This window comes from Alligator mississippiensis, chromosome 2, assembly GCF_030867095.1.
Source record: "Alligator mississippiensis isolate rAllMis1 chromosome 2, rAllMis1, whole genome shotgun sequence".
NCBI classification, from domain to species: Eukaryota; Metazoa; Chordata; order Crocodylia; family Alligatoridae; genus Alligator; species Alligator mississippiensis.
Window position 1 is genome coordinate 37,750,159 of NC_081825.1, and position 25,410 is coordinate 37,775,568.

The 25,410-nt window shown below is 42.3% G+C and overlaps 1 protein-coding gene across 3 annotated transcripts in view; it reads right to left on the bottom strand.

The window, feature by feature from the left end:
* ADGRA3 (adhesion G protein-coupled receptor A3) overlaps positions 1–25,410 on the bottom strand; it is a 116,463-nt gene that overhangs the window by 66,559 nt on the left and 24,494 nt on the right. The window contains exons 2-3 of one of the 3 annotated variants that reach the window (XM_059721611.1): positions 15,927–16,313; positions 11,289–11,360 (exon numbers count right to left, since the gene is read on the bottom strand). The exons of 1 other annotated variant lie outside the window; for it this stretch is intronic. In XM_059721611.1, coding sequence (XP_059577594.1) covers positions 11,289–11,360; positions 15,927–16,108 — 254 coding nt within the window. In that variant the 5' untranslated portion in view covers positions 16,109–16,313. The remainder of the gene's footprint in view (positions 1–11,288; positions 11,361–15,926; positions 16,314–25,410) is intronic. One more of the 3 variants, XM_006278038.4, reaches the window with a different exon arrangement.

The window sequence follows — 25,410 nt, forward strand, 5'->3', positions numbered from 1 at the left end:
CATCAAAGCTGATCCAATATCAGACCAATGTATTGGTGCACTTCTACCTATTTCCATCACTGCTTCTATTGCGGACATGGAGAACAAGGGACATGTGTACATTTTCTCTTAAGTTTTATTTTTTTTAAATTTCTGTAATTCTTGAGGTATGTGGACTATGTTACCCTTTCAGTGCACTGTAAGCTTCACCTGCACAAACTGCATGATGGAAAAAACTAAGAACAAATCTTGAAAACATGCCCTGAAAGTCTATTAATTCAGGTTAATTACAGCTTGGGACTTTTCACACTAGTCTGCAAAGAACTCCTAAGCTTACTTCCTGTAGGCCCTTGTCAGCAGATCTCAACCACCAGAGAATCACATGAAACAACAGAGAAAAACTAAATGTTCATTTAAATACTATTTGATAAAAACAGATGTTAGAGGCAGTGAACAAAAACGTAAGTGTAAAAACCTCTATTAGCAGATAGACCTGGCAGTGAAAACTTGCTATCTTTATTTCTACATCCCTACAAATAACCTAGAAAACTAACTTAGAACCAATATTTTCAAAGAAAGACTGGCAGAAATTTGTAAATATTAATTAAGTTAAACACAACATTCAACACTTGCCAGACAGCTCACAGAAACTACAGCACGCATTCAAGCTTTCTTTGAGTAAAACATTTATACAGAGTATTCATAAAGTCCTTGTGCACTTTTAAACTTTAATAACTTAGGTTGTAGGTATGATAGAAACAATCTGTAAATGGCATTTACAAGCAAATGTGTTGAAGTTTTAAGACAACTAGAGTACACAATGCTAGACTTCAACATAACCACCATCCATCATGATATGGTCCTCAATCCAATCTTCCAACTCCTTGAAAACATTTCCCAGTTGCTCTTGAGTTACTGCACTAATTGCATTGATGATCCTAGCCTTAAGTTCCACCAAAGAACGTGGTTTTGACAAGTAAACTACACTTTTAACATGTCCCCATAAAAATAATTCCAACAGTGACAGGTCAGGTGAACAAGGTGGCCAAGCAATTGCTCCACCTCTGCCTATCCACTTCTCTGGGAAAACGTAATTTAGGAACTGTCGTACATTCAGAGTGTAGTGGCATGGAGCTCCATCTTATTTAAGAATAAATACATTATTACTTACAAAGTCTAGCATTGCGTACTCTAGTTGTCCTAAAACTTTAATAAATTTGCTTTTAAATACCTTTTACAGATTGTTTCTATCATACCTACAACTTAAGTTATTCAAGTTTAAAAGTGTACAAGGTCTTTATGAAGACCCTGTACATCTCTCAGGTTCAGGAAAGCACCTAAGCAGACAGGTTAGCTTAAGCACGTGCTTAAGTCCCATTGACTTCATGACAAAAAAACTGAACATGTAGAAATCATAGAAAAGTAAGGACTCAAAGGGACCTCAAGAGGTCATCTAGTCCAATTCCCTGCCTGAAGCAGGAAAGGTCTTGTGTCCTGTAGGGCAATCAAACCTCCAACCGTGGCACACCTACATCTCTTAGTGCAAACAGTTTATCAAAAAAGCTAGTTCCATGGCTTTTGCTTTTTTTTTTTTTCTATTGAACTCTGCTTAATAAAAATACACTAAACTCTCTTTCATTTATAGCCAGATGTATTTTGTAGTTCTCAGTCTACTGCAATACTTCAGTACTTGGCCTGCAAGCACTGCAGAGAAACAGTTAAATTCCCCTTAAAATCAAAGCACTTAACTTCAAATGTTCATGAAACATATTACAAAATCAATTTATCAGATGTGTACTTTTTTGGCAAAAAGCAAAACTTCAAACTTGGTTCTTAATCCTGATCTTAAATAATTTTTTTTTAAATCAACATGCCTTTAGGACATGTGGCGCTCTTTAATAAACTCTTTCATAACACAGGCTAAATAAACTGTAACAGCATCATCTTTTTCTTTTAATAATGTTCACTCTCTTTCTATTATTATTCAACACAAGTTCTCTCTCACACTTAAAAAGCAATTACTACCAAATTAGGCCCTAAATGCACATTACATTTATCACACTACATATGCTGTTTTAGCAGGACAAAAAATGCATGCCAACACATTTACACTTTGTCACACTATAAAAATGTCTGATGCATCACAAAAATGGCAGGGCCATAACAAAAAAAAAAAAAATGCTTATTTTGAACAGCAACTCCTTTACTGTGGGAATCTTTCCCATGACAAATTTAATATAGGTAGCAGTCTTGTCATGTCTCCCTAACTCCCCGTATTCCAAAGTTCCCCGCTTTCCCCAACTCCTCCCCAGTGGGGCTGCAACAAGAGCAGCACCAGCAACTGATGGGGTATCAGAAACTGATGGTGGTGGTTTGAGGGAAGCCCTGTCAAGTCATAGTTATAGTCAGTCATTACTTAAATAAAAAATCCTGGTAACTTGCTATTTTATTTTTAATCAACTGCTAAAGTCATGTTGCTGGTACCTGAAGCTTTGGCTCATTTGCTCTTACAGTAACTGACTGTTCGGCCTAAATACCAGAAATAGTTCTACAATAAAGTACGAGTTAATTAACAATGTAATGTTACAAAGGCAACACCTAAAAATTTGCTGCTTTTCTCTTAAATATAGATATGGTAACCTCAGTATGTGAGTTACTATACACACTACTGGTGAAAAATCTAAAATTTTACAAAAACTGAGGTGAAGTAATGTCATTATTTAAAGTATCCCCTAGGTAACTGACATTTTTTCCTGAAGAGATAACTACTACATACAAAATATTGAAAAAAAGTCTAATAAATCATTATGCAAACACAGTGTATATAAACATGCAGTACATAAAAATATCAATCATAAAAAGGAGCAATATGAATCAAATTAATGAGGGATCTTTCAGTTTTTATTGAGAAACGCATGATTATGTTAAATTCAATGAAGAGTTAACATGCTTTAGAAAACCCCATACCCAAATACGCCTGCCTTTTTGTTATAGTAAAATTTTAACTTTTAATCTTCCATCATATACTTGCAGTTCTTACCCTATCCACAAACATTAGGGTAAAATAAACCAGAGTACTTCTAGAGCTATGTCCTGAATGGACCAGTATTCACAAACAACTAAGAAGCATCTGTTGGGGCTTATATTACACAAAGCCACTGAAACACATTAAACTAAAGGCAGCACCAGAGATACTGCCACATTCAAGGAAGTGAGGGAGGGGATGCTTTGACTGAAAAAGTTGAGAAGCACTGCCCTATATTTTATGTGAAAAGTTTCTTAAATTTTACAAAACATAATTTAGCTAAGGCAACGCTGAAACCATCACAGATGCTGGTGGCCTTATGCAAAAAAATATAGGACAAGTTTAGGTTAGAAATTAGGAAAAACTCTCTCACTAGGAGGGTAATAAAATAAAACACTGGAACAGGTTATCTAGAGAGGTTGTGGAATCTCCATCCTTGGAGGTTCTCAAGACAAAGCCTTGGCTGGGATGATCTAGTTGGGGATGGATCTGCTTTGAGCAGGGGGTTGGACTAGACCTTCCACAGTTCCCTCCAACCTCCTTTATCCTTGTAAAATCAAAATACTTTCAGGCAGAAGGGCACGTACTTTCAGCAGATAGGACATCAGGTAGAACTAAAAGTAAAAACATACACTGCCAACTGAAATGAAACCACCTGTGGAGGGGTGTGTCCCACCACAGATGATCTATTTTTTGGGGTGAAACACACATTGCCCAATGCAGGACAATGGGCAGCGTGTTCCTTTGGCCTGGGTATTCCCTGTCCCTTGCTGCCACCCTTGCCTCCACATGAAGCATGGGTCAATTGGATCCAGTTTAGACGCTGAGAATTCCCAGACTGAGCTGCGCTGTGCACAAAGCCCCAAGTCAGCAGGTATCCGGGGAATCTCTAGTGTCCTGTGAATGCACGCCAGGACCCCCACTGATCTGTGCCTCCATGTAAAGCATGGGTTGGTGCAGGTTTTGGCAAGAGGCAGCACAGGACCCAAAGAATTCCCAGCACCCTGCGCCTCCATGCCTCGATCTGCACTGACCTGTGCTTCAGGCAAAGGTAAGGGTCATCATGGGTCCAGGCATGAGAGTGTGGGGCTCTAGGAACTTCCTGGGTCCCACACCACTATGAGCCTCTGTCTTAAGAACAGGTCAGCATGTGCCCCTACATGAAGGTGTGGGGTGCTGGGGTATTAAGTCTAAAGCCCAATAATACTTTAATTTCTAATTTAACTATTTATTGCTGATCATTTTAACAGATTAAAATGTAGGGAATGGGAGTTGCATGGAGGTGCAACAAGGGGGTACAAATATGAGAGAAAATAAGAAACAGGGATAGGATAAGTAGAGAAGGAAGTGCATAATAGGTGTGGGTCTACAAATAAGTAGATTATTGTAATAAATTTTACTGAATGGACTATTAAATTAAAAGGTAAAACCAAAGAAACTCAGTAACTATTTTTGTACAACAGCTATTTTTATGGCTTAGAGATCTTCCTGTTCCCTATGTTAATAATTAGCTAAAATATTTTCCTAAACTACTTGCAGAGTTAAATATTTGAAGCAGTTTTGGAGCTCACTCAGTCTCATTAACTGACAGAAGCAAGCTTTTGTTTTTAAAAGGAAAAAAAAATATTTTTATACACTGTTGGAGCTTGCTGGCTCCTACCCAAACCAATCCAGGAACAATAATAGGGTTTCCTTTAATGTTTTACAACTTCCTGAACAGCTTATTACCATTGTACTTTTCTCTTCAGCTTCCCCAAACATTGAGAGAGAGAGTAAACTTAGAAGTAAGTGAAATGTGCTCTGCAAATAAGTGTAGTTTCTAAATAAAACATTATTTTAAACATTTATTTGGTCTTCACTTCTAAGTGATTTTTGGAAGTATGGGTGGGTGACTGTAACTAGTGATTATGCATTAAAGAATATATATGCTGGAGCAATAAAATTAATAATAATAAAGTAAAGATAAGACATAGCAGGAGATGTTACCATCCTCACTTTAATGTGGTTTAGATTACCACAGTAGAACAATGGGTGCATCTACATGTGGAATTAACATGATGCAATAAATTCTGGGGCACTTCAAACCGCAGACAAGTGCTCCCGGACCCAGTGCACCCTCAGGACCACAGCAATTTGAACCGGGGCACAGCAGCCCTGGGAGCACTGAGAAGGGTAGGGAGAAGGAGGGGAGGGGTTGGAAATCAAAATCATTCCCAGGCTCCGGGAGGCAGTGGCAGAGGGGCTGGCCTCCCACTGGCTGGGCTGACCAGGCATGTGTAGATTGTAACATTTTACTGCAGAGCTAATCAGTCTACTCCATATTAAAGCACACATTTAGGAGGTACCTAGTCTGTTTCAAATTCTGTAGTCGTAATTCAATTTTAACTAAAATACTAAAGAATTAATTACTGTACTATTCTGTCTTTTTTGTGTTTCTTTGTTTCTACTCAAATTTTAGTCTGGCAATTAGAATGTCCCAAGATCTGAGTAAATGACAGATCAGCCCCCAAGTCAGGTAATTTAATTTTGAATAGGGAAGGGACCTTGTGTCAATGGCAAGGAAGAAACAAAAATCCTTCTAGGTCTGAGTATTGCCTTTAAATGAATCTAGCATTCGCAACTAGGATCTAGGGTTATCACTTTTTGATACTGGTGTTTGGTGAGACATGTAGATGGACATCCTTATGTCTGTTAGCTGCTGAGTAAAGGCCGACTGATAGAAATTCCACCCTGTAGTCTACTTCCATTCTGGTGTGTGGATCTCCCGAGATGGTAGATGTATTTTCACTCAAGAGACAAGTTTTTCCTGTGCAAACACAAGGACTTGTGAGCACACTTAAGTTTTGACCTGAGAGAGACTATTTTTAAACACAGCCTTTTCTAAGCAATATATAGTAAGAATGTACTTGAATGAACCTGCCTCAACTAAAATAAGTTGACCGATTTTCACCCCTTAAATTTAACTTGGAATTTTTATATTATTTTAACTAAGACAAAGAGTGTGTGGTCAAGTTACAAGCTTCTAAAGAACAGTTTATGGTAGAAATACTTATCCATCTTTTACTGCAGTAAGAATGAAACAGCAAGCATAACAATACATTATGAAACTGCATATGTACAACAGATCAAGATGCTGGAAGCCCCATGATAAGGAGACCATCTAAAACATAATGGTGAATACCTTTATAATTCAGGTAAATGAAGGCAAGGTACCCTAATCTGAAACATTGTGAAAAGGTTTACAAATAAATAAACAAAAAACAAAAGTATGAGAGTATTTTTAAATGTCCAGTTATTTTACCTGCCTGTATTTCTTCCTCTCTGCAGAATGATATGGATACAGAAGACAGAATGGGAAATAGCCTCAAACCTAATTATTTCTTAACCAATGTAAACATACACAGTGCTGTACAATAAAATGCATCTACACCAACTAAAGAATCACCTTGCCCCAAAATTGTTTACAATAACTGTAAGACTTATATATTACAAACACAGAATGATGTGTGGTCACAGCTGGAAAATTCCAAGGAAATGCACATTCTGTGTCTGGTTCTGAGAAGCATGAACGGCAAATAACCTTTGTAAGGTTAAGGTTGCCTGCTGATGCCTCCCTGCTCTTCCAACATGTGGATTGTGGCTAAGCTCTAAAACAGGAAATTTAGAGTTAAGAGATCACTTTCAACAATAAACCTCATCTCCGCCCTTTTTGATCCCTGCCTCAAGCATACTCCCAGGTCAACTATAATGCACCTCCGAATACTCTGTCAAACATGAAGAAACATGCTTGCTCTTGCCCCCCGCTCCAACTCTCGCAGAAAAAACTGAATGCCTGTATGAGGACCCTACCACTCCCCACCACTGCTTTTCCTTGCCACAGCACCACCTGACTCCCAGCTGCAGCATGAGCCCCATCATCCAGACCCAGAATGGGCCATCCCCCTCCCACTAAAGTCCCCAGGCTCCATGGGCCAGTTCCAGCCTGACAAATGTATGGTGGCAATCCACAACCAGAGAGCTGCCTATGGGTCAACTACAACTAATGCCACTCTTACAGGGGCAAAAGCAGCTATAAAGTATTTAAAACGTATTCAACATATTATTCCTTTTCATGACACGATTGTAATTTCTGTATCAAGTTAACTGCACAGATTGGAGGAAGGTAGAAGAACACTTGTCCATCTTGCAATAAAATAAAACAAATGGCATGTCTGCATGTGCATTTAGGCATGCCTAAATTTAATGTACATTAGCTTAATGCGCACACAGATGATTTAGCCTCACATCTACAAGTGCATACATTAAAGCACATTAACGCAGTGTGTGCAGACTGATGTGGGACTTAACGCACACAGTATTAATGCACCTTAACGTATCTGCATGTGTGTTAATGCGCTTCAGCTATTCATGCCTAAATTTTGCAGGTGTCAAATTTAGGTGCGAATAGCCTAAAATCACCATTTTTAAAGAGCATTAAGGGTGTGCACATATAGACGCATGTCCTTAATGTGCTTTAAATTGGGCTAAAGCACCTTAAATCGGCATACACAGACACGCCCAGAAGGTATTAAAAGAGTCTTTGAACAGAAATAATTCATGCTTACACTAAATTATAATTTGTTAGGAAGTTTCATTAGAAAGAAAAGACTAACTTTATAAAGTGTAACTATCTATTCATGTGTATAATCTATATCAGAATCTATAGCAGTTACAGAAGAATTGTTCTGCTATTTTTCTGTAGGCAAAAAATGAGTGAAAATTAGGAGGTGGCATTTTCCAAGGGGTGCCTTAAGTCTAATGAGTTTGAGAACCACTGATGTATAGCAACACAACACAGTATGGTATATTATCTATTATTACTTTGTCATACCTTCCTAATTACTTATTTTAAAATCTGAAAGTATGAGCAATACTTACTGAAATTATACATTCTTTTCCTTTCAAAAGAGACACTATAAAAATAATTTAACCTCAAAGTCTTTTTGAGGAGAGAATAATTAAATCCAAGCAGAATTCATCCCGAGTGTGCAATTTTTATGGAAAACCATAACCCCTATAAATCAATTTGTCCACTTGTCTGTTTTCATGGGAAGGAAGACTACTCTAATTTTTGTTTTTATTCTAATGAATTTAAGACTAGAATTTGGGAGCAAGCTTCAAACAATCACCATGCCCGAGCTAGACTCCTTCCCGTTTGAAAACTGGTAACAGTTTTTGGCAACGTTTAGTTAATAACCATCTGTCACAGCAGAGACAGGCAACCTGGCCCGGCATGTGCGCCAATTACTGCCATGTGAAGACATTTTCTTCTGCACGCCAGGAGGTATGCAGTGGAAATTGGTTAATTTTTTTGTTTTTTTTTAGGTTGATGCTCCGAGGTCTCCGTAGCAGCTATAGCCCCCACCACCATGGCAGGTGGTTCTCTTCTCTCCCCTCTTTCCTTCTCTCTTGCCTCCTCTTTTTTCTTTCTTTCTCTCTTTCCTTTTTCTCTCTCCTCTCCTTTTTCTCTTTCCCTCTTTCTCTCTCTCTTTTTTCTGTCTCTCATCACAGCGTGCTTAGCAAAAAAAGAATACACAACAAGGGTAGTATATGAAATTTTATTTACTGTCACCAGGTTTAATATTTTACTGTAAAAAAGCAACATTTATAATAATTATTAACTATATTAATATACAGTGCATCCTGCCATGTGTCCCCAACCCAGTTTTGAGTTTTTTTGCATGCCAGCAGCACCTTACATAGCATTTTTTTCCATCACTGGGCAAAAATGTTGTCTACCCCTATCCCCTGGGCCCAAAGTACCTAAGAAAGCTTCCCAAGCTCTGCAATGAAGACTGGAATGTGGTGAATAACACTGCTTCTCAGGGATAATGGCATTTTTTACAATACAGATAAAGCTAGAGAAGCAGATCTTACTTGGGAGGCAACCAAAAACTGCGGTACAAACTCTCATAGAAACAAATTACCTCACAAACTTGTATTCCAAGAGTAAAATGAACTTCTCACTCACCTCTGCTAAAACACAATCTCAAAGAAAAAGAACAGCACCAGTACCAACAAACTCCTTCCAGAACAAAACATTCTACCGTCTATATAGTTCTTCCCTGGGGAGGGAATTATATGGGAAATAGATGTGACAGATGTTAGTCACATCACTTTGTAGAAAGTGATAAGCTATCAAAACACACTGCTTGTTTACCCACAACCAATTTACAATTGCAATTACAATGAACATAATGTAACACAGAGGCCCCAGTCAGGGTCAGGGTTTGCACCAGCAACCTCTGACCAAACACAAAGAAAGACAAACTCGCCTGAAAGTTCAAAGGGTACACTGAGGAAAGATCCTAAGTAAGTATAACAAATAAAGGCAAACAATGAGAAGAATAAGGTTAACAGTAATACAATTACTGGGCTAACAAAATTTATCGCTTCAATATTACAAATAAAAAAAATATAACCATAGCTGCTGTCTGCTAAACTTTTTCTTGCTTATGTATTTTTTATAACACTGTCATATTCTATTTTGTGTGTAACTGTGTGCTTTTAATAAGTTAAATCAAATATCCAGACTGTTGGGTTATACTTCTCTTTCAGGCTAAAGGCATCAGAACCAATGTTCTGGCAGCTGAGACATTTAGGTTAAAATTCTGGTCCCCCTTAAGTACGAGTTTTGCTATTGCTTTCAGTGAAACTAGGATTTCATCCATGCTTCTTTTTAGTCAAGATGCTTGTTTTTCCTTATTAATCAGGCAGGTTTCATCTTTGAAGTTAACTTTCATTTCTCCAGATGTTTGCTTCTCTATTTGGATTTTCTAGTCTATAGTAAGTTCACCTATCGAACACCAAAAGTTGTTTGTAGATGAGCAACCAAATACTTTGTAGATAATTGAATTCCTTCTCTGGTATGTTTCTAAAATTTAGTTTAAATTAGAGAAATTTTGCAAAAGCTCAAAATATTCCACTGGTATTTGAAATCCTAGTATACACAGGCCAGGAGCTATAAATACTATAATTTGGAATCCTTCTGAGCAGTTATATGACAGAATGGTTATCATGTTGTCAGCAACCAGCAAGTCTTTTACATTACAGCTCCTAACATTGTTAACACCATAGGAGCCAAATCAGTGCTAGTACTTGCTGGAAAATGTTTACAAGACTCCTCTATTAACTCAAGGCGTAAGGAACTCTTCTTTCTGATAAACGACACTTTCCACAACGTCTGTTGTCTAGGCACACTCAGCAATTTCTCTAAACTTGTTGAGGACAGTCAGCTCCTCTACATGGTCTCAGAAGTACCACACATTCAATCTTCCTTCTGCTCCCTTTGTAATATTTTTGTAATCTGCATGAAGGCTGCACAAGGTATTTCTAAATTTACCTAAAGCCAACAATCCTACAAAATTCTTCCTCGGAGAAAAGAAAATGGTACCAGCTATTTTCCAGTCAATTAGCCTGGAAAAAAATCACTGTTCTTCTAATATTTCACTTCTACCCTACCAGCCCTGGCCTGCTACCTCACTAATTGATCATCATTATGCATGCACTGGCACTGCCCGCAAGGGGAAAGGAGTCAGTGCATTCAAAAAAGAGCTAAGGTGCTTCCTCTTATCCAGACAAGGAGTGGTCCCTCCCTTTCCCCTTTACTGCTGAAGGCCATTCTTATTTTCTTGCCATAAAAAGAACATGTACAGGCAATTGCAAACACAGGAGCTTTGTAAAACAGCTACCATGCACAAGATAATACTGAACCTTTAGGGAAAAGGAGAATTTCAGGCTGCAAAAAGCAGCTCCCAAGCAGACCTTCTTTCTCATCTGCCTCCCCTGTAAAAAGAAATTAATTCCTCCTCCCCTTTATGCTATTAAGTACCAAACCTTTTCCCAAGCACATTCTTCTTTGCCAGTTTTTGCCTTTTTGTCCTTTCTATGAATGCCAGCGGAAAGAACAATAAGGCAAACTCAGTGTGACATCATTGTAGTCTAAACAGCTTCCCTGAGACTATGCCCCAACATTACCTCAGAATGACACTATAACTAGGCAATCATGAATTTTCTAGTCATTTTCTATGAAGCACTGGGCCGGCTGACAGCCACAGAATTTTTTTTAACATGGTCTCATAAAATTGCTTTTGTAAAACTCCTCCTCTAGTAATGGACAACGTTAATTTAAATTTCATTGGGAACAATTACATACATAAATTATTCAGCTATAACTATTTATATGCATTAATGTGAAATTTTAAAACATCAAGTAAATGAAAATTATTTTTAAAGTAGGGCTTACAATCTTTCAAGAACGCTTAATCCAATAAAGGAATCATTCTTCAACTCTGTTATTTTATTGTTGCTCAGAATCCTGAAAAAAAAAAAAGTAAGATGTTAGAATTTCTAATTAGGAAAACAGTAAGATTTAACATGGGGTTTTTTTCTCTCCCCTCTCCCCCCGTAAATAATATGAGATTTTTAAAAAATTGATGCTTGTATCAAAATATAATAAAATTCCTAAAGGCATAGTACCTTTATAGTTCTAGCACTGGTAGGAAGACCCAACAAAAGCAGATGTTTCCCCACATTAGGTGCCCAGAAGAGCTTACAAACCAAGTACAGCAACAACAACCATACACTTTTGTATAATAAAATTACAAAATTTCATTATTTTGTCATTCTCTTTCTGACATGACAAAAGAAGGAATCAGGGAAAAAACATAAAAATCCTACCTCTTCACATTCTGCTCTCCTACATCAAGTTGCCCTGAGCAGCCAAAAAACAACACTTTTACCTATTTCCTGACAGAATCCTGCTTCCAAAAATGCACACATACACCAGTCTTTGTTCTACTAACATAGTCCTGTTTATGCCATAATCAACTTGTGTCAAATACATGGCATGTGCAGCTGTTATCCAGCCTGTGGGGCTCATGAAGGGGCCAGAAATTTGGGGTGGAGTGAGTAGCAGCATTAACACCACCAAGTCCAGTGGCTTAAGGAGCAGTGGAAGTTAACATTCACCATCACTGGCCCTTCTCCCATATTCCTTGGATTACTGGGAATTCTTCTCAGTGGCAGCGGCACAAGAAATGGCCATGTTATCCCCCGTGACTCCCTGACCCAACACAACAGCTCAGGCATCTGTGGAAGTTAATACTGCTCCCACTGGTCCCAAAGCTGTATTCAGCTCAGAACTTTTATATGCCAACTAAGTTTGACAACCCTAGTACAAACTATTCTTTCTATAATCAATATCTTCAAGTAAATACTTCCCTTGAAGGCATGGGATAACCCAAACCACAATCCTCCTGCCACCATCCATGTCTGTCCTACCACCTTCAAAGAATGTCATGCTTACACTCCTTCAAAGCCTTTTTTATCTTCCATGTAACATTCTGCTGTTTCCCTTATGCCTACAGATGCGCCAATAAAGATTTTTTGGGCAGATAATTAATAAGCCATATTGACCGATACCTATCTGACTGCCAATATGCAAGCCTGGCAGCTGGTAAGACTGTTTGGGGGGGGGTGGGGGGGGTGGAAGGCACAGATCGAGGCCCCCGCAGTAAGGAAGGGAGTCGGGCTGGGGCACAGACAGGTACTGCCCAGCTGGCGCTGCAAAGGGTATGGGACAGAGCCGCGAGCGGCTTGTCCAGAGGGTAGGGTGGCTTTCGCCACTGTGCATACCCCCAGAGAAGGCATGGGGGGCACATGCCCCCCCAGATCTGCACAGGGCAAGGGTGGGCTGCCACTGCAGGTGAGGCCAGGTCTAGTGGGAGACTATGGCAAATTTTGGGGTGGGTGTAGCCCACCCCTTAGCCCCCTTCACAGCGCCACCGCTGCCCACTCCCAAGCACAGCCCTGGCCCAGCTCCTCTGCTGGGAAGAGCCCAGGGCTGTCCCAGGCTGCACCAGACAGCCCGCCCTCACCCCAAGTGCAGATCCAAGGGGGATGTGCCCCTTGTGCCTCCCCCAGTGGTGCATGTAGCCGCAGAAGCCACCTCCCACCCCTGACAAGCTGCAGCTCTGTCCCATGCCTGGTCCCAGCTGGGCAGCACCTGCCCCTGCCCCAGCCCCACTCCCTCCCCCACCATGGGAGACTATCTGCATCGCCCCCATGCCCCTTTCCTTCCCCCCACCCCTTCTCTCCCAATAGATTTACAGCTGAACTCTGCTCACCACACTACTGGGCTGCATTCCTGGACCCATGCATGCTGCAGCTGCGCACATGCAAGCAGCATTTATCAGTGACATTAATCAGCCGAAATAAGCCAAAAAAGCTGATTCCCAATAATGTCAATTTTCCTTTTTCAGTGTTGATACAATAAAGACCGATGTATTGGCACACCTCTACTTATGCCCTGTTCCCAACTCCTATTCTCTTCACCAATACCAGCTGTCCCCCTCTTCCCTGACAACCTCATAACTCTCATGCTTCTCAAAAAGCTACGTTTTCATTTCTAAGCCTACTTCACACCACATTCTCACCCTCCATTACCTTCCATGAAACATTTATGTTATTCAAGACTTTTAATTTTTTTTTTAAGTTACTACACACACAAAACTACTAGCTAACAGTGAACTTGAATAACTGCTAGGTCAATGCACATTATGCACTCAGAAAAATAAAATACAGAAATAACCTGAGTAATGACAGGACTGAGTCATCATGGCAGGAGGTGGCATCCCTCAGGTCTCAGTACTTGGACCAGTGCTATTCAGCATGTTCATCAACAATTTGGATTTGGGTATTTAATGCAAACTGGCAAAGTTAGTCAATGCCACCAAGCTATGGGGGAGTGTGATCACATTCCAGGACAGGGTAGCACTACGGACCAACCTAGACAGGCTTGCGAGATAAACAACATCAGGTTGAGGTCTGCCTAATACAGAGAAATACAAAGTGCTCCATCTAGAGAAAAATAATCCACAAGTTCAGCAGTGCTATGCTAGCCAGCACCACAAGTAAACAAGACCTGGGTGTCATGACAGACAACAAAATGAACATGAGCCACCAATGCATTGCTGCAGTTGGCAGAGCTAATCAACCACTAGCATGCATCTATTGAGGTATCTTGACCAAGGCTAAAGTTGTCATCCTCCCATTCTACTTGGCCTTGGTGAAACTGCAGCTGGAGTATTGCATCCAGCCCTTGGCGCTGCACTTCAAGAAGGATGTGGAGAAGCTTGAGAGAGTCCAAAGGAGGGCCATGCGCATGCTTAGAGGCCTAAAGACCAGGTCATATGAGGGGAGGTTGAAAGACTTGGGACTGTTCAGCCTGGAGAAGAGAAGACTCAGAAGGTACTTGGTGGCAGCCTGTAAGTGTATCGGGGAATACATAAGGGCCTGGGAGAACAACTATTCACCAAGGCCCCCCCCAGAGGATGACTAGAAGCAACAAGCACAACCTGATTGAAGACCACTTCAGATTAGACATAAGAAAAAACTTCTTTACGAGTACTAAGGTGTTGGAACAGGTTCTCCCCAGAGGTGGTACAGTCACCCACCCTGGCAATCTTCAAAAAGTGTCTTGATGCTCATCTTGGCCATCTAACCCCAGCAGTCTTGCCTGCCCAAGTGCAGGGGAGCTGGACCCAATGATCTCTAAGGTTCCTTCCAGTCCCTAAAAAAACTATGAAACCTCCTATGGTTAACTACAGTTTTAAACTAACCTCAAGTGTAGCATGGGCCTCTCTGAAATTTTCTGTCTGTACAATCTTTCCTACATTTATTTTTCAGTCTTCCTTTTTAAGTTAGCTACTAATTAGCCCATAAGATTTAAACATTAACTTGAGACAGTGATCTAGGTTTAGGCAATTTACTTATGTAAATAAAGAGGGACTTACAAATACAAACCTATTGTAGATAGGGCACAAATTATCACTTACAAACAGAGTGATAATTTCCTGTTTCCTGAAGTAGGTAAATGTACCATAGATGCCAATTAAAGAAAGGGGGATTAAGGACTTCTGTGTGTTGTTTGACCAAATGAAAAATTGTAAAATATACCCTGTCTTTCTGTGAAATGTATATGGCTATAAAATACAGTAGTGTTTGCTCACCAGAAGTATGATTAATATTAAAGCAATGCTAGCCATAGTAGTTCCTAATGAGACAGATCTGTTTTTTATGAATAGATATAATAGTCAGGTCTTGACGGGTCAGAATATCATTCCAGAATAGTCAGAATTAAGTCTAAGTACAGGCATCCCACATCTTATGCGCATTTAACTTGCACTAATTCAACTATATGTGGGTGGGGGGGGCGGGGCTTGAGTCTGCACACAGTGCTGCCGCTTACCTGGAGGCCCGGCCACCACCACACTGCCAGTGGTGACTGCCTCTGCCTCCAAAACCTCCCGCCGCCGCCACGGAGCCGTGCCTGGAGCTGTGTGGCCGGCCGCATGCAGCCATCCCCACCACCACCCCGCACTGCACCGCTGCTGCCGGCCGCGCAGCTCTAAACGCGGCTCCGCGGCGGCGGCGGGAGGTTTTGGAGGCAGAGGCAGTCATCGCTGGTACAGTAATATGCAACTTCACTATACGTGATTTTCACCTTTACGCGCTGCCTTTAGAACGTAACCCCCGCATAAGATGCAGGATGCCTGTATTACTTAACACCCAGTTTGGGAATATTCATTAAGACTGGTATCATAATTATATAGTTAACCATAGCTGGTTATTACCAATGTACATGCTCCTTGGATCAGCATTTAGTAACCTTAAATTACAAACTTACCTTTAAACTAAAAAATTTTTCATGGGGTTACATACAAACAGAGGAAACTAGATAAAATATAATGGTCCTACTACTGTAGCAGACTGCTGTTAATACACCTGCATAGAGGACCTCTACTAAATTACTCGCTAGACACTCACTCTTATTTCTACTCAGTATCAACCACAAGCTGCAAGACAGAGGCATCAAACTCACCTTGTGCCAGGGCTGGATCTCAACCACAGGGCTCCAACTTGGTACACAGCGGTGGCAGTTCCAGCTCTGACCTGGGAGCTCCAGCTGTCACCATATGCCTTGTTGCTGCTGCATGCCCACTGCCACGACAACAGCTCTAGCTCCAGCACAGGACATGGGCCATAGAATGGCAGCTCCAACATCAGGCAGGAACAGGACTGGCAGCAGTGTGGCAACAGGCAAAGCGGCCAAAGGTCAACCAAGCTCTATCAGCCCTCACATGCCCACCGACTGCCAATCACCATGTCCACCAGGGTCCAAGGGCCCAGGATTCTGCGGAAAGCCATGTCTCCCCCCATCACAAAGTTTCCAGTGGCCTGCTGGTAGCCCATATGTTTGACATGCCAGCTGCAGAAAAAGATTACTTTGGTCAGTGAACTCTCTGGGCTTAGTTTCCTGAAGGAAATGTAGAATTATATTTTTATATTTGTTCAGCGTTTGAAATCGGATATGTATATTGTTCCACAAGGGGAAAAAACATTTAGAATAACCCATGTTAAGCAATGCACACAATGGAAGAATCTTCACAAGCTTTTGCTTATGAAGCCAGAAAATTATACACAAATTACTGTTCAAGTATTATACTCAAATTTATACTCAATCAATTGCTGCCAGCAGTATAACATTTAAAACTCTGCTGCAGTATAAATTTTGGCCTATAATTTATATCTATTTTTTCCATGACTATAACACTACAGAAAAAACAGTTTTCTCCAGAACCTGATCTATCCTGTGTGGCTCATATGATTTTTTGGATTACTTATTTGCAGTAAACAGTAATATACTATTACTTATTACAGTTCAAACAGATATGCTCCCATATTTTTAAGTGGAAGATGGAGTGGATGAAAGGTTTAGGTTCCAATGAAATCACCTGCAAGGACATCTAAAACTGTACAAAGCAGTAGCTGCCAAATTATATTAATGCACCATTTAAGTGGGTAAGGTACTATAAGTCATTTTTGTTGTACTATTCACATTTTGGCAGAACACATGTACGTCCAAGTTCCTGCTCAACATAATATTTCACCAGGTGTCAGGTTGATATTATGACACAAACTCAAACTATCCAGTGAGACAAACACACTCCAAAGGAATGTATTATTGCATACATTTGCAAAGCTCTCAGTTTCTTAGACTGGTTTTAAAATGTTAAAGTCCAAGTATGGTAAAAAGGGCATTTTACCATATTTTTTTTTAACAACGTTATCACTGAATATTATAAATTCTATAATATAAGGTTGAGCAAAATGCAGCCCATGGGCTGGGTCCGGCCTGCCAAGGGATTTTATCTGGCCCACAGTCCCTCCAGCCCAAGTAATTGCTCATCCCTGCTATAATACATACATGCACACCTATTATTTACACAGTTACTGTTTCAATATGTGATTTCAGAAATATTTTAACAAGTTATCATTTGCAGCATGCCCTTGAAAATGGAAACATATTTCCAGTTTCCATGGCAATCGTTTTATTAGCTAAACAAGTGAGGAAGTAATTTAACTTCCTCTGTTGTTCTGCAACAAAATTTGTTTTCCTCTCCAAATAAATTAGTTTTCAAAACATCACTAGAAAATATTCAGCATGCTATTTGTGATTTTTCAAGGCCAGTTATGCTTGTTTATTTTCATTTACAACAGCGTTTTCAAAACTACGTTTAACTTTGATAATATTTGTCTTTTAAAAATAGGTTATTTCTATAAGCTTTAATGAAGCCAAGTGTTAAAAATAATTTGGTAAATACTGATGCCAAGTCAAATCAGAAGCCTCATCACTGTATCTCCAGAGGCTGAAAACTCCTCAACAACAGCAAATAGGAAGTTCTCCTAGATGGCTGCTGTCTTAAAAAATAATTTATGCCTCCTGTGGTTGCAAAGATAACTTTTAAAGATGAAGAGAATGTAAAATTAAATAGAGGGCTTTCTTCCAATTTCTAGAGAGCTCCAATGCCTTTGTTACTTCTCAGAATCTTCCCAAAATGAACCACATTAAAATCAGTCTTGTCTGTTTTTACTCCTATTGAGAGCCTGGGCCAGTACTGAATTAAAAAAAAAAAATAAAAAAATCAAATCAATTTAATTCTGAATGACACCAGAAGCAAATTCTAGAACTATTTACTAGGAAGGAGATCCAAATAATTAAGCACGTGAGGGGCAAAATCATTTAAAAAAAATCTGATGCAGGATAAAGAATACTGACTCTCAATCTCTCCAGACTCAAGGCACATCTCAGAAATTCAAGGCACACTTGGAATATGTCAACTCTTAGTTTCTACTCATTTTTTTTACTACAGAAAAATAATAGAGCAATTTGTTTCTTGCAAAGAACTGAGAAAGACCAAAATGGGCCGGAATCTTTTTAACATTATGAATTCCTATTTGAAATCTCTGGGTTTATCTTGTGAATCATGTCTGCAATCGTAACAGCGCTAATATTAAGCAGCACCCTAGAAAGGGTGGTACCCCAGGGGGCCAGACGCAATTTTGCACACATTTCAGTTGCCAAGATGATTAAACGTAAAATACCAGAAAATCCCATCCCTTGCAATCTGGCAGAAAAAAGCACAGTGAAGAAGTGTTATTTCACCTGCCCAGCAGATGGGGAACTAGAAAGTGCAGAAATGAAGGGTTCACCAAATATGAATCCTGGAACTATGGTAGCTCACTTTGAGAAATAACAATCACTACATGTATTTATGACTCCAAAAAATATGAAAGACTGAATACAACACTTAAACATGTTTTTTTATCCAAAGTCTCTGAGATACCTGGCTATGTCTATATGGCACAACGCACAAGCTAGTTCAGGTATCCGTGCAGCTGCATTAGTGCAGCACTCCGCCTGAGTTAATATGTAGGGCAGAGTGCCACGCTAACATGGTTATACTGCCTTCTGCACCAAAGCTAGCACAGATACCTCTGTATGGCACTGTATGTAAACATACACTTTTGAGTCTACCAGAACAAGGAGCAATGATCTCAAGCTGAAGTAGGGGAAGTTTATGTTAGATATTAGGAAAAACTCTTTCACTAGGAAGGTAGTAAAACACTAGAACAGGTTACCCAGAGTAGAGTGGCTGTGGACTCTCCATCTTTGGAGGTTTTTAAGACCTGGCTAGACAAAACCTTGGTTGGGATGATCTAGTTGGGAATGATCCTGATTTGAGTAGGGGTTTGACTGGCTGACCCCTTGGGGCTCTCCCAGGACGCTCCCAACTCTAATTTTCTATGATTCTATGAATCTTGGTGGATCTCTGGAGGAAACAAACAGAGAAAGGCTTAATGTTCTGTACAAAGAAACATATTTCTGAAAGCAAGCAAGGCACAGTATCACAGACACTGAAATTATGTGGCCTCTTTTTCTTTAGCTTTTATATGTAAATCATTTTCTGTGATGGAGCAAGTTGGAAAAAAGTAGTATAGACTCTTGAGCAGGTGCTATACGGCTCACAGGACTCTAGCAAAGTTAAAAATATATTACAGTGAAATATCCATTTAATTTTCAGAAGACCTACTCAACATAGAGTAGAAAAACCACATAGAACATAGCTTCAACTGTTTGTATTAAAACTAAACTAAATAAATATTACACATTCCACAGGATTTTTTGTTTGTTTGTATTGCTTTTTATTTTTATTTTTTACATTGTGAGTAAAATAGCATGCTGGAGTGACCAAATCTTTGTTCAGAGAGTAAATCTCCCTCTGGAGTGTGATGAACAAATTAGTCGGTCATATTTAGTATTTTCTCTGCAGAGGTTGTTAGATGGTCATCCATAAATGGTTAGTACAATAAATGATAGATTTTATGGAGCACTGTAAAAATCTAAGATATTTCATCACTCCTAAAAATGTTATAAATGTAATGTTTAAAAAAAAATACAGTTTACAACCTGGTACTAATATATGCAATCTATGCATTACTTGAAGTGTTTAGGGATGTGGCATAAGACAACAGGGGCGCATCCACACATGCAAGCACATGCGCTTGCAACAGCTCAAATTAGAAGCAGTGCAAATTTGAGCCGGGGCTTTTTGCCTCAGCGCACATGCTCAGACATGCACTTTGTTGAGGAGCAAATTGTGCTACTTGGGGCAAAATAACCTTGCTCGGTTCCTCCCGGATCTGCAGCCAGGGGGAGCTAGACCCCTGGGCCAGCACCTGTGCTGTTCCCAGCAGGATAAAAAGCTGCCCTGTCCTGGCCCAGCAGTACGAAAAGCTGACCTGGCAAGTAGCTCAGGGCTACTCGCTCTCAGGAGCTTCTAGGGCCCAGGCAATTGGCACCTGGGGATACTACCTCTTGTGCCAGCTGGACTGCTGAAGCAGCCCTGAGAGTTCCCTGCACCCTCTACCCACTGCAGGGGTCTGGCAGTGGGGGCTGCTGCCTGGCTGTGACCTGCTGCGCACCTGCCAGGCATCTGCCCCTCTGGGCGAGCTGCCAGTGGGCTGTGGCTGCAGGGTTGGCCTCTGTGTGGCACTACTGCCACGTGTGCACCCTGCCCAGCTACCTGTACAGCTATTGCCCGGAAGACATTCTGGGTGTAGTGGCCTGCTTTGACCTGCCAAAGCATGCCCTCCTGGCCCCATTTGGGCAGGAGGTCAGCCACAGCCAGCTGGGCCCAAGGTGCCAGCCCTGAGCAGGCAGGGTCCTGCCACTGGCCTCCGTAGCAGGAATTCTGGTGTTCACTATTGGAAAACTGAAAAATCCCTGATAAAAAAAAAATCCCAGTCACTCTGTAAAATACCCCCAAATCCAAGTTCCTCCACAATTAAAACAAAAGGCCACTATAAAGAGAGAGACAGACAGAGACAGCAATCAGTTGGACAATGTTTTATTGATATATCTACAATGTTAAACTTCAGGTTTTTTAGACCCCTGCATATCCAGGGGTCTAATTTTCTCCCCACACGTGCCTCTTGCCCCATCTCAAAGGGATTTGAGATAGGGCAAGAGGCACATGCACACTCATCTGGACACGCTCTAAGGCTGTTAAACATACAGCCTGCAGAACTGCATCCAGCCCAGTTGGCCATGCCAGGGCCATGCAGTAGGCAGGGGCCCAGGGATGTGCAGCTGTACAGAGCCACATTCATGTAGGATTAAGCTAGGGACATGCATCCACAAGGAGCCAGGAGCATGATATGGAGCTCTGGCTGAATGCAGCTCCATGCCACCACATGCCCCTGGCTCCATGACTGCCTGGCCAGAGCTCCATGTCCCCAGCTCCTTGTAGACACAAGCTCCCAGCTCCATGCTGCCTAACACCCTCAGATCCACAGTACTGTCCAAATGTGGCCTCATGGATCCAGGACAAGGGGAGACACTGAGGTCTGGATCCAGTCCAGAGCCTGGGGTGAGTCCGACATTCCTGCTATAAAGAGTTCAGCTCCAAGTACACAGATTTTTATATTCACTTTTAGAACTCATGTCCGTAAACGTACAATGAAATTATGTGCTTTTATGTACCATTTATATCAGGACAACGAATTGTGATAGATAATTCTGATAAAACTAAAATTTTAAATAAATCTAAGTGCTTCTAGAAAACTTATTTTCAAAAACACTTACAAACTCACCAACATTTTTTTTAATAGTAATGTTTAGAAAAATTAGTAAGATAGGCTCCAATTCTCTTCATCACTTTCTTTTCAAGTCCTACAAAGTAATTATTTAAAAGAGAAGTTTCTTACCTTAGATTAACTGGAGTTCTTAGAGTGGTGTTATCTTTATGCATCTTCCAGTAAGGTTGCACATGCAACTCATAAGCTGCAAATGGCAGACTTCTATAGCCAGTAGCTGGCTGGAATTCATTCATCCTACCATCCCTGATGCTTTGCACCATGGGCACAAAGCGTACTTACCTTACCTAATTTCTCTCTGGCATGCAATCCAGGTGTGCAGAACTGAAGATGGGTGAAACGGTTATGGAACACACATATGGACAATAGGGCTGTGCAAAACTTCAGCAGCAATTTCATTTTGGAGGTGTTTTGGCCCATTTTCACCAAAACCCAAATCAAAACAGAAGGCTCCAAAACATCTCTGAAACTAAACAAAAGCATCCCAAAGGTTTCGGAAATGTTTTGGAGTTTCTGAGGCAAGCTTGCAGGGAAACAGAAACTAAGAAGAGGTTTGGTTTTTTTGGGTTTTTTTTGTTTTGTTTTGTTTTTTTTTTGGGGGGGGGGGGGGAAGCACTGCTCTGATATTGACATCTGTAGCTGGTCAGTGACTATGATCTTTCCATGAGTTCCCTCCCAATCACAGCGCTCTGGGGGAGGGACAGAGAAACAACATATAAGTCTCTGTGTCAAGCTCTCTCTCTGCCTTTTCTGTCAGCTGTCTCTCTTGCAGCGCGCGCAGCAGAGCACACAGCATCTGAAAGGTCTAAGCTGGCTTGGTAGCAGTAGGTACTGGTAGTCTCTTGCTACCAAGTTGTAGCCAATCCTTTCCCACTTACCCTTGTGGGAAAGGACTGGCTACAACTTGGTCACCCTTTTCAACTAATTCTTCCCCCAAAATTCTCTCATTTGTTCTTTCTTTTTCCCCCCCACAAACAAAAAGAAAGCTGTGTGTGCTTTCCCTGGCAGTGTGTCATCCATCACCGTGCAGGAAACACAACATGAAGTGTGCTGTGCTGGAAAGGCAGGTGCCAGGTCTTCTGGCAGGGGAATGAGATGGGGCAGAGGGAGAGCTGTAAATCTCCCCCCCACCCCCCAAAAAAAGCCAAAAAACTCAGTGTCACAACCCAAAGTTGTGATTTTTTGTTTGCGTGTGTGCTTCAGCACTGCTAAATTATTTCCCGCCAAATTTGTCGCTTTCTTTGCACGGTAGAGCTCTCTGCTGCTAGAGAGAGCTCTGGTGCAACGGGGGATTTCCCGCCAAATTGCAGCTTCTTTGCAGGGTGCATCTCTTTTACATCGTAGTGATACACACTGTAAAGAAGTTCCCGCCATTTGTATTAGGGTCCACGCCATGTTATTGGCCGACTCCTAATTTAGGCTCACGTGGCGGTTAGCGATTGGCTTGCTAGTCGTACAAAAGGCTTGTGTGGTTTCCGCCCAAGTTGGAGGACTCCACGAACACCGGAGGAGGGAGGAGAGAGAGATATTCTGTGTGAAGATCTCCAAGCGCTGTGGACCCTCGCGGACCCGGCGCGCCTCCCCTAAGCAGGCAGAGAGAGGCAATAGAACCGAGCCTACGGAGCTTTCGCTTCTCGCCTCTCCCCGTCGCCGAGCGCAATCCTAGACGTATCCCTTTCCTATAATTTCGGACCCCGCGGAGCCTAGCAAACTCCGGGGGAGAAACTTATCAGACCCGCGGAGCCTGAATAACTCCAGGGATACTTTTCGAACCCAACTTAACCGGACCCGCGGAGCTTCAGCAACTCCGGGGAATAGAAACCGGACCGAGCCCAATTTTCAAACCCACGGAGTCTTAACAGCTCCGGGGGCCTGGGAACCGAATAACAAAACCCACAGAGCCTAGCAAACTCCGTGGGAGCAATCGTTTTGTCAGAGTCCTCCAACGAGGGTTCAAGCGGGAGCTGTGCCTGGAAACCTATCCAGCCTACACCGATACCATCTTTGGGTGTAAGTAAACAATCTTTTCAATCAACCGTTACGCCTCCGTGACTAATTCTAACTCGCGTGCACAAGACCACCCCACGGTTTCTCCCACCCTGCGTGTCCGGGCTGACGGCCACAGCCCGCGTGCACCGGAGACGGGTCCGGTACAACCCCGGTTCGCCCCCGGCAGCCAGAATGGGATCGGAATCACCGCCACACATGGCGATGAGGGCAGGCTCGGGGCCCAGCCTGCACACTCAGATGCACCCTCTTTCCTACCAGGCATGAAGCTTCTGCTGCTAGTGGCAGCAAAGAGGTGGGGGCAATGTCTGCACTTGCACCACCTCTACTAACACGAGAAATAGCTACTAGCACCAACATGACAGTCTCCTCCACCCTAATTTCAGCTCCCAGCATGAGCCTCCCAGTGCCAGAGGAGGAGCTGGATCTGGAAGCAGGGGAGCTTAATGACACAGCCAGGGAAATTCTGGCGAAGGAGGAGGAATCCGAGTTTGTGCTCCACACCCTCAAAGTTCCCCTAGTGCCTTTCAGAGAAGGAGACCTGGCTCTTTGGAGGAGGTTGAGGTTGTGGAGGCAAGTGGCTCAGCTGAGTCCTGATGTTGTGTCTCTGCCTGCTGAAATGATGGGGGCCATAAACCTCATTGTGCAAGGGTGGCTTGTTGGGCAGGGCGAGCTCACCCATGGGTTCAGTCACCAACAACGAGGCCAATATGGTTAAGGCAGTCTGTGATGCCAACTTCACTGGCATCCGCTGTGTGGCACACAAGTTCCACCTTATAGTCAGGGACGTCTGGGAGGGGGACAGGGCTGCTGGTGATGGTGCCATCACTACCACCAAACTCATTTCAAAATGCAAGAAGGTGGTGGACTACTTCCACCACAGCATCAAGGGGGGCAAGATGCTGCAGGACAAAAAAGCAGAGCTGAGCAACCCGCAGTACAAAATCATGCAGGATGCGGAGACTTGGTGGAACTCCACACACCTGATGCTCAAAAGGCTGGTCGAGCAACAGAAGACCATCCATCAGATGGCCTTGCTAGGGGAGACTGGGATCAGCGGCCCCCTTAACAAAGCTGAGTAGGATACCATCTCCCAGTTCTTGGTGGTCCTCAAACCATTCCTCAAGGCCACTGAGAGCCTCACCGCTGGTGATGCCCTCCTTAGTTAGGTGATCCCCGTAGTGAGGGAACCAGAGAACCAAATGGAGAAGTTCTGGGGGATCGATGTTCCTGGCTGCGGCAAGCCGCTGTCATCCGAGGTGCAGGCACTGGTGAAGCGGCTGAGATAAGGCATCAAGGAACAGCTGGATCCATTGCGGTCCAGTATGGTCCACGTGCTGGTGGGCATGTGCAACCCCAGGGTGAAGAGGAGCATCTGCAGCAGCAAAACCCTTGATCACTGGATGGAGGTGCCAGTGAACAGAGTCAGGGAGGTAGGAGGGCAGAGGCAGGGAAACGTGGAAGAAGGGGATCCACTTTCCCATGCCAGCACTCCATCTACCAGCCAGTCTCCTCCACTACAGGTGCTGCCAATGTGGGCCAAGGGCATGGCTTCCATGTTGGGGTCCAGATGTACCAGACCCCAGCATCAGGCAGGTAGCGCTGAGTCCTTGGTGGCAGAGGACATGGAGCCGCTGCTCTGCAACCCCTTGGCCTATTGGGCAAGCCGCAGCCACGTGTGGCAGGACCTGGCTACGGGTGCCCAGCAACACCTGTCCCGTCCACTGACCAGATTTCCAAGCAGGAGGGTGTTCAGCATTACTGGGGATGTTGTGACACCCCACTGCACCTCCTTGGATCCTGGTTTGGTGGAGCAGCTGGTGTTCCTCAAGGTGAACCTCTCGCTGCTGGGGTTCCCT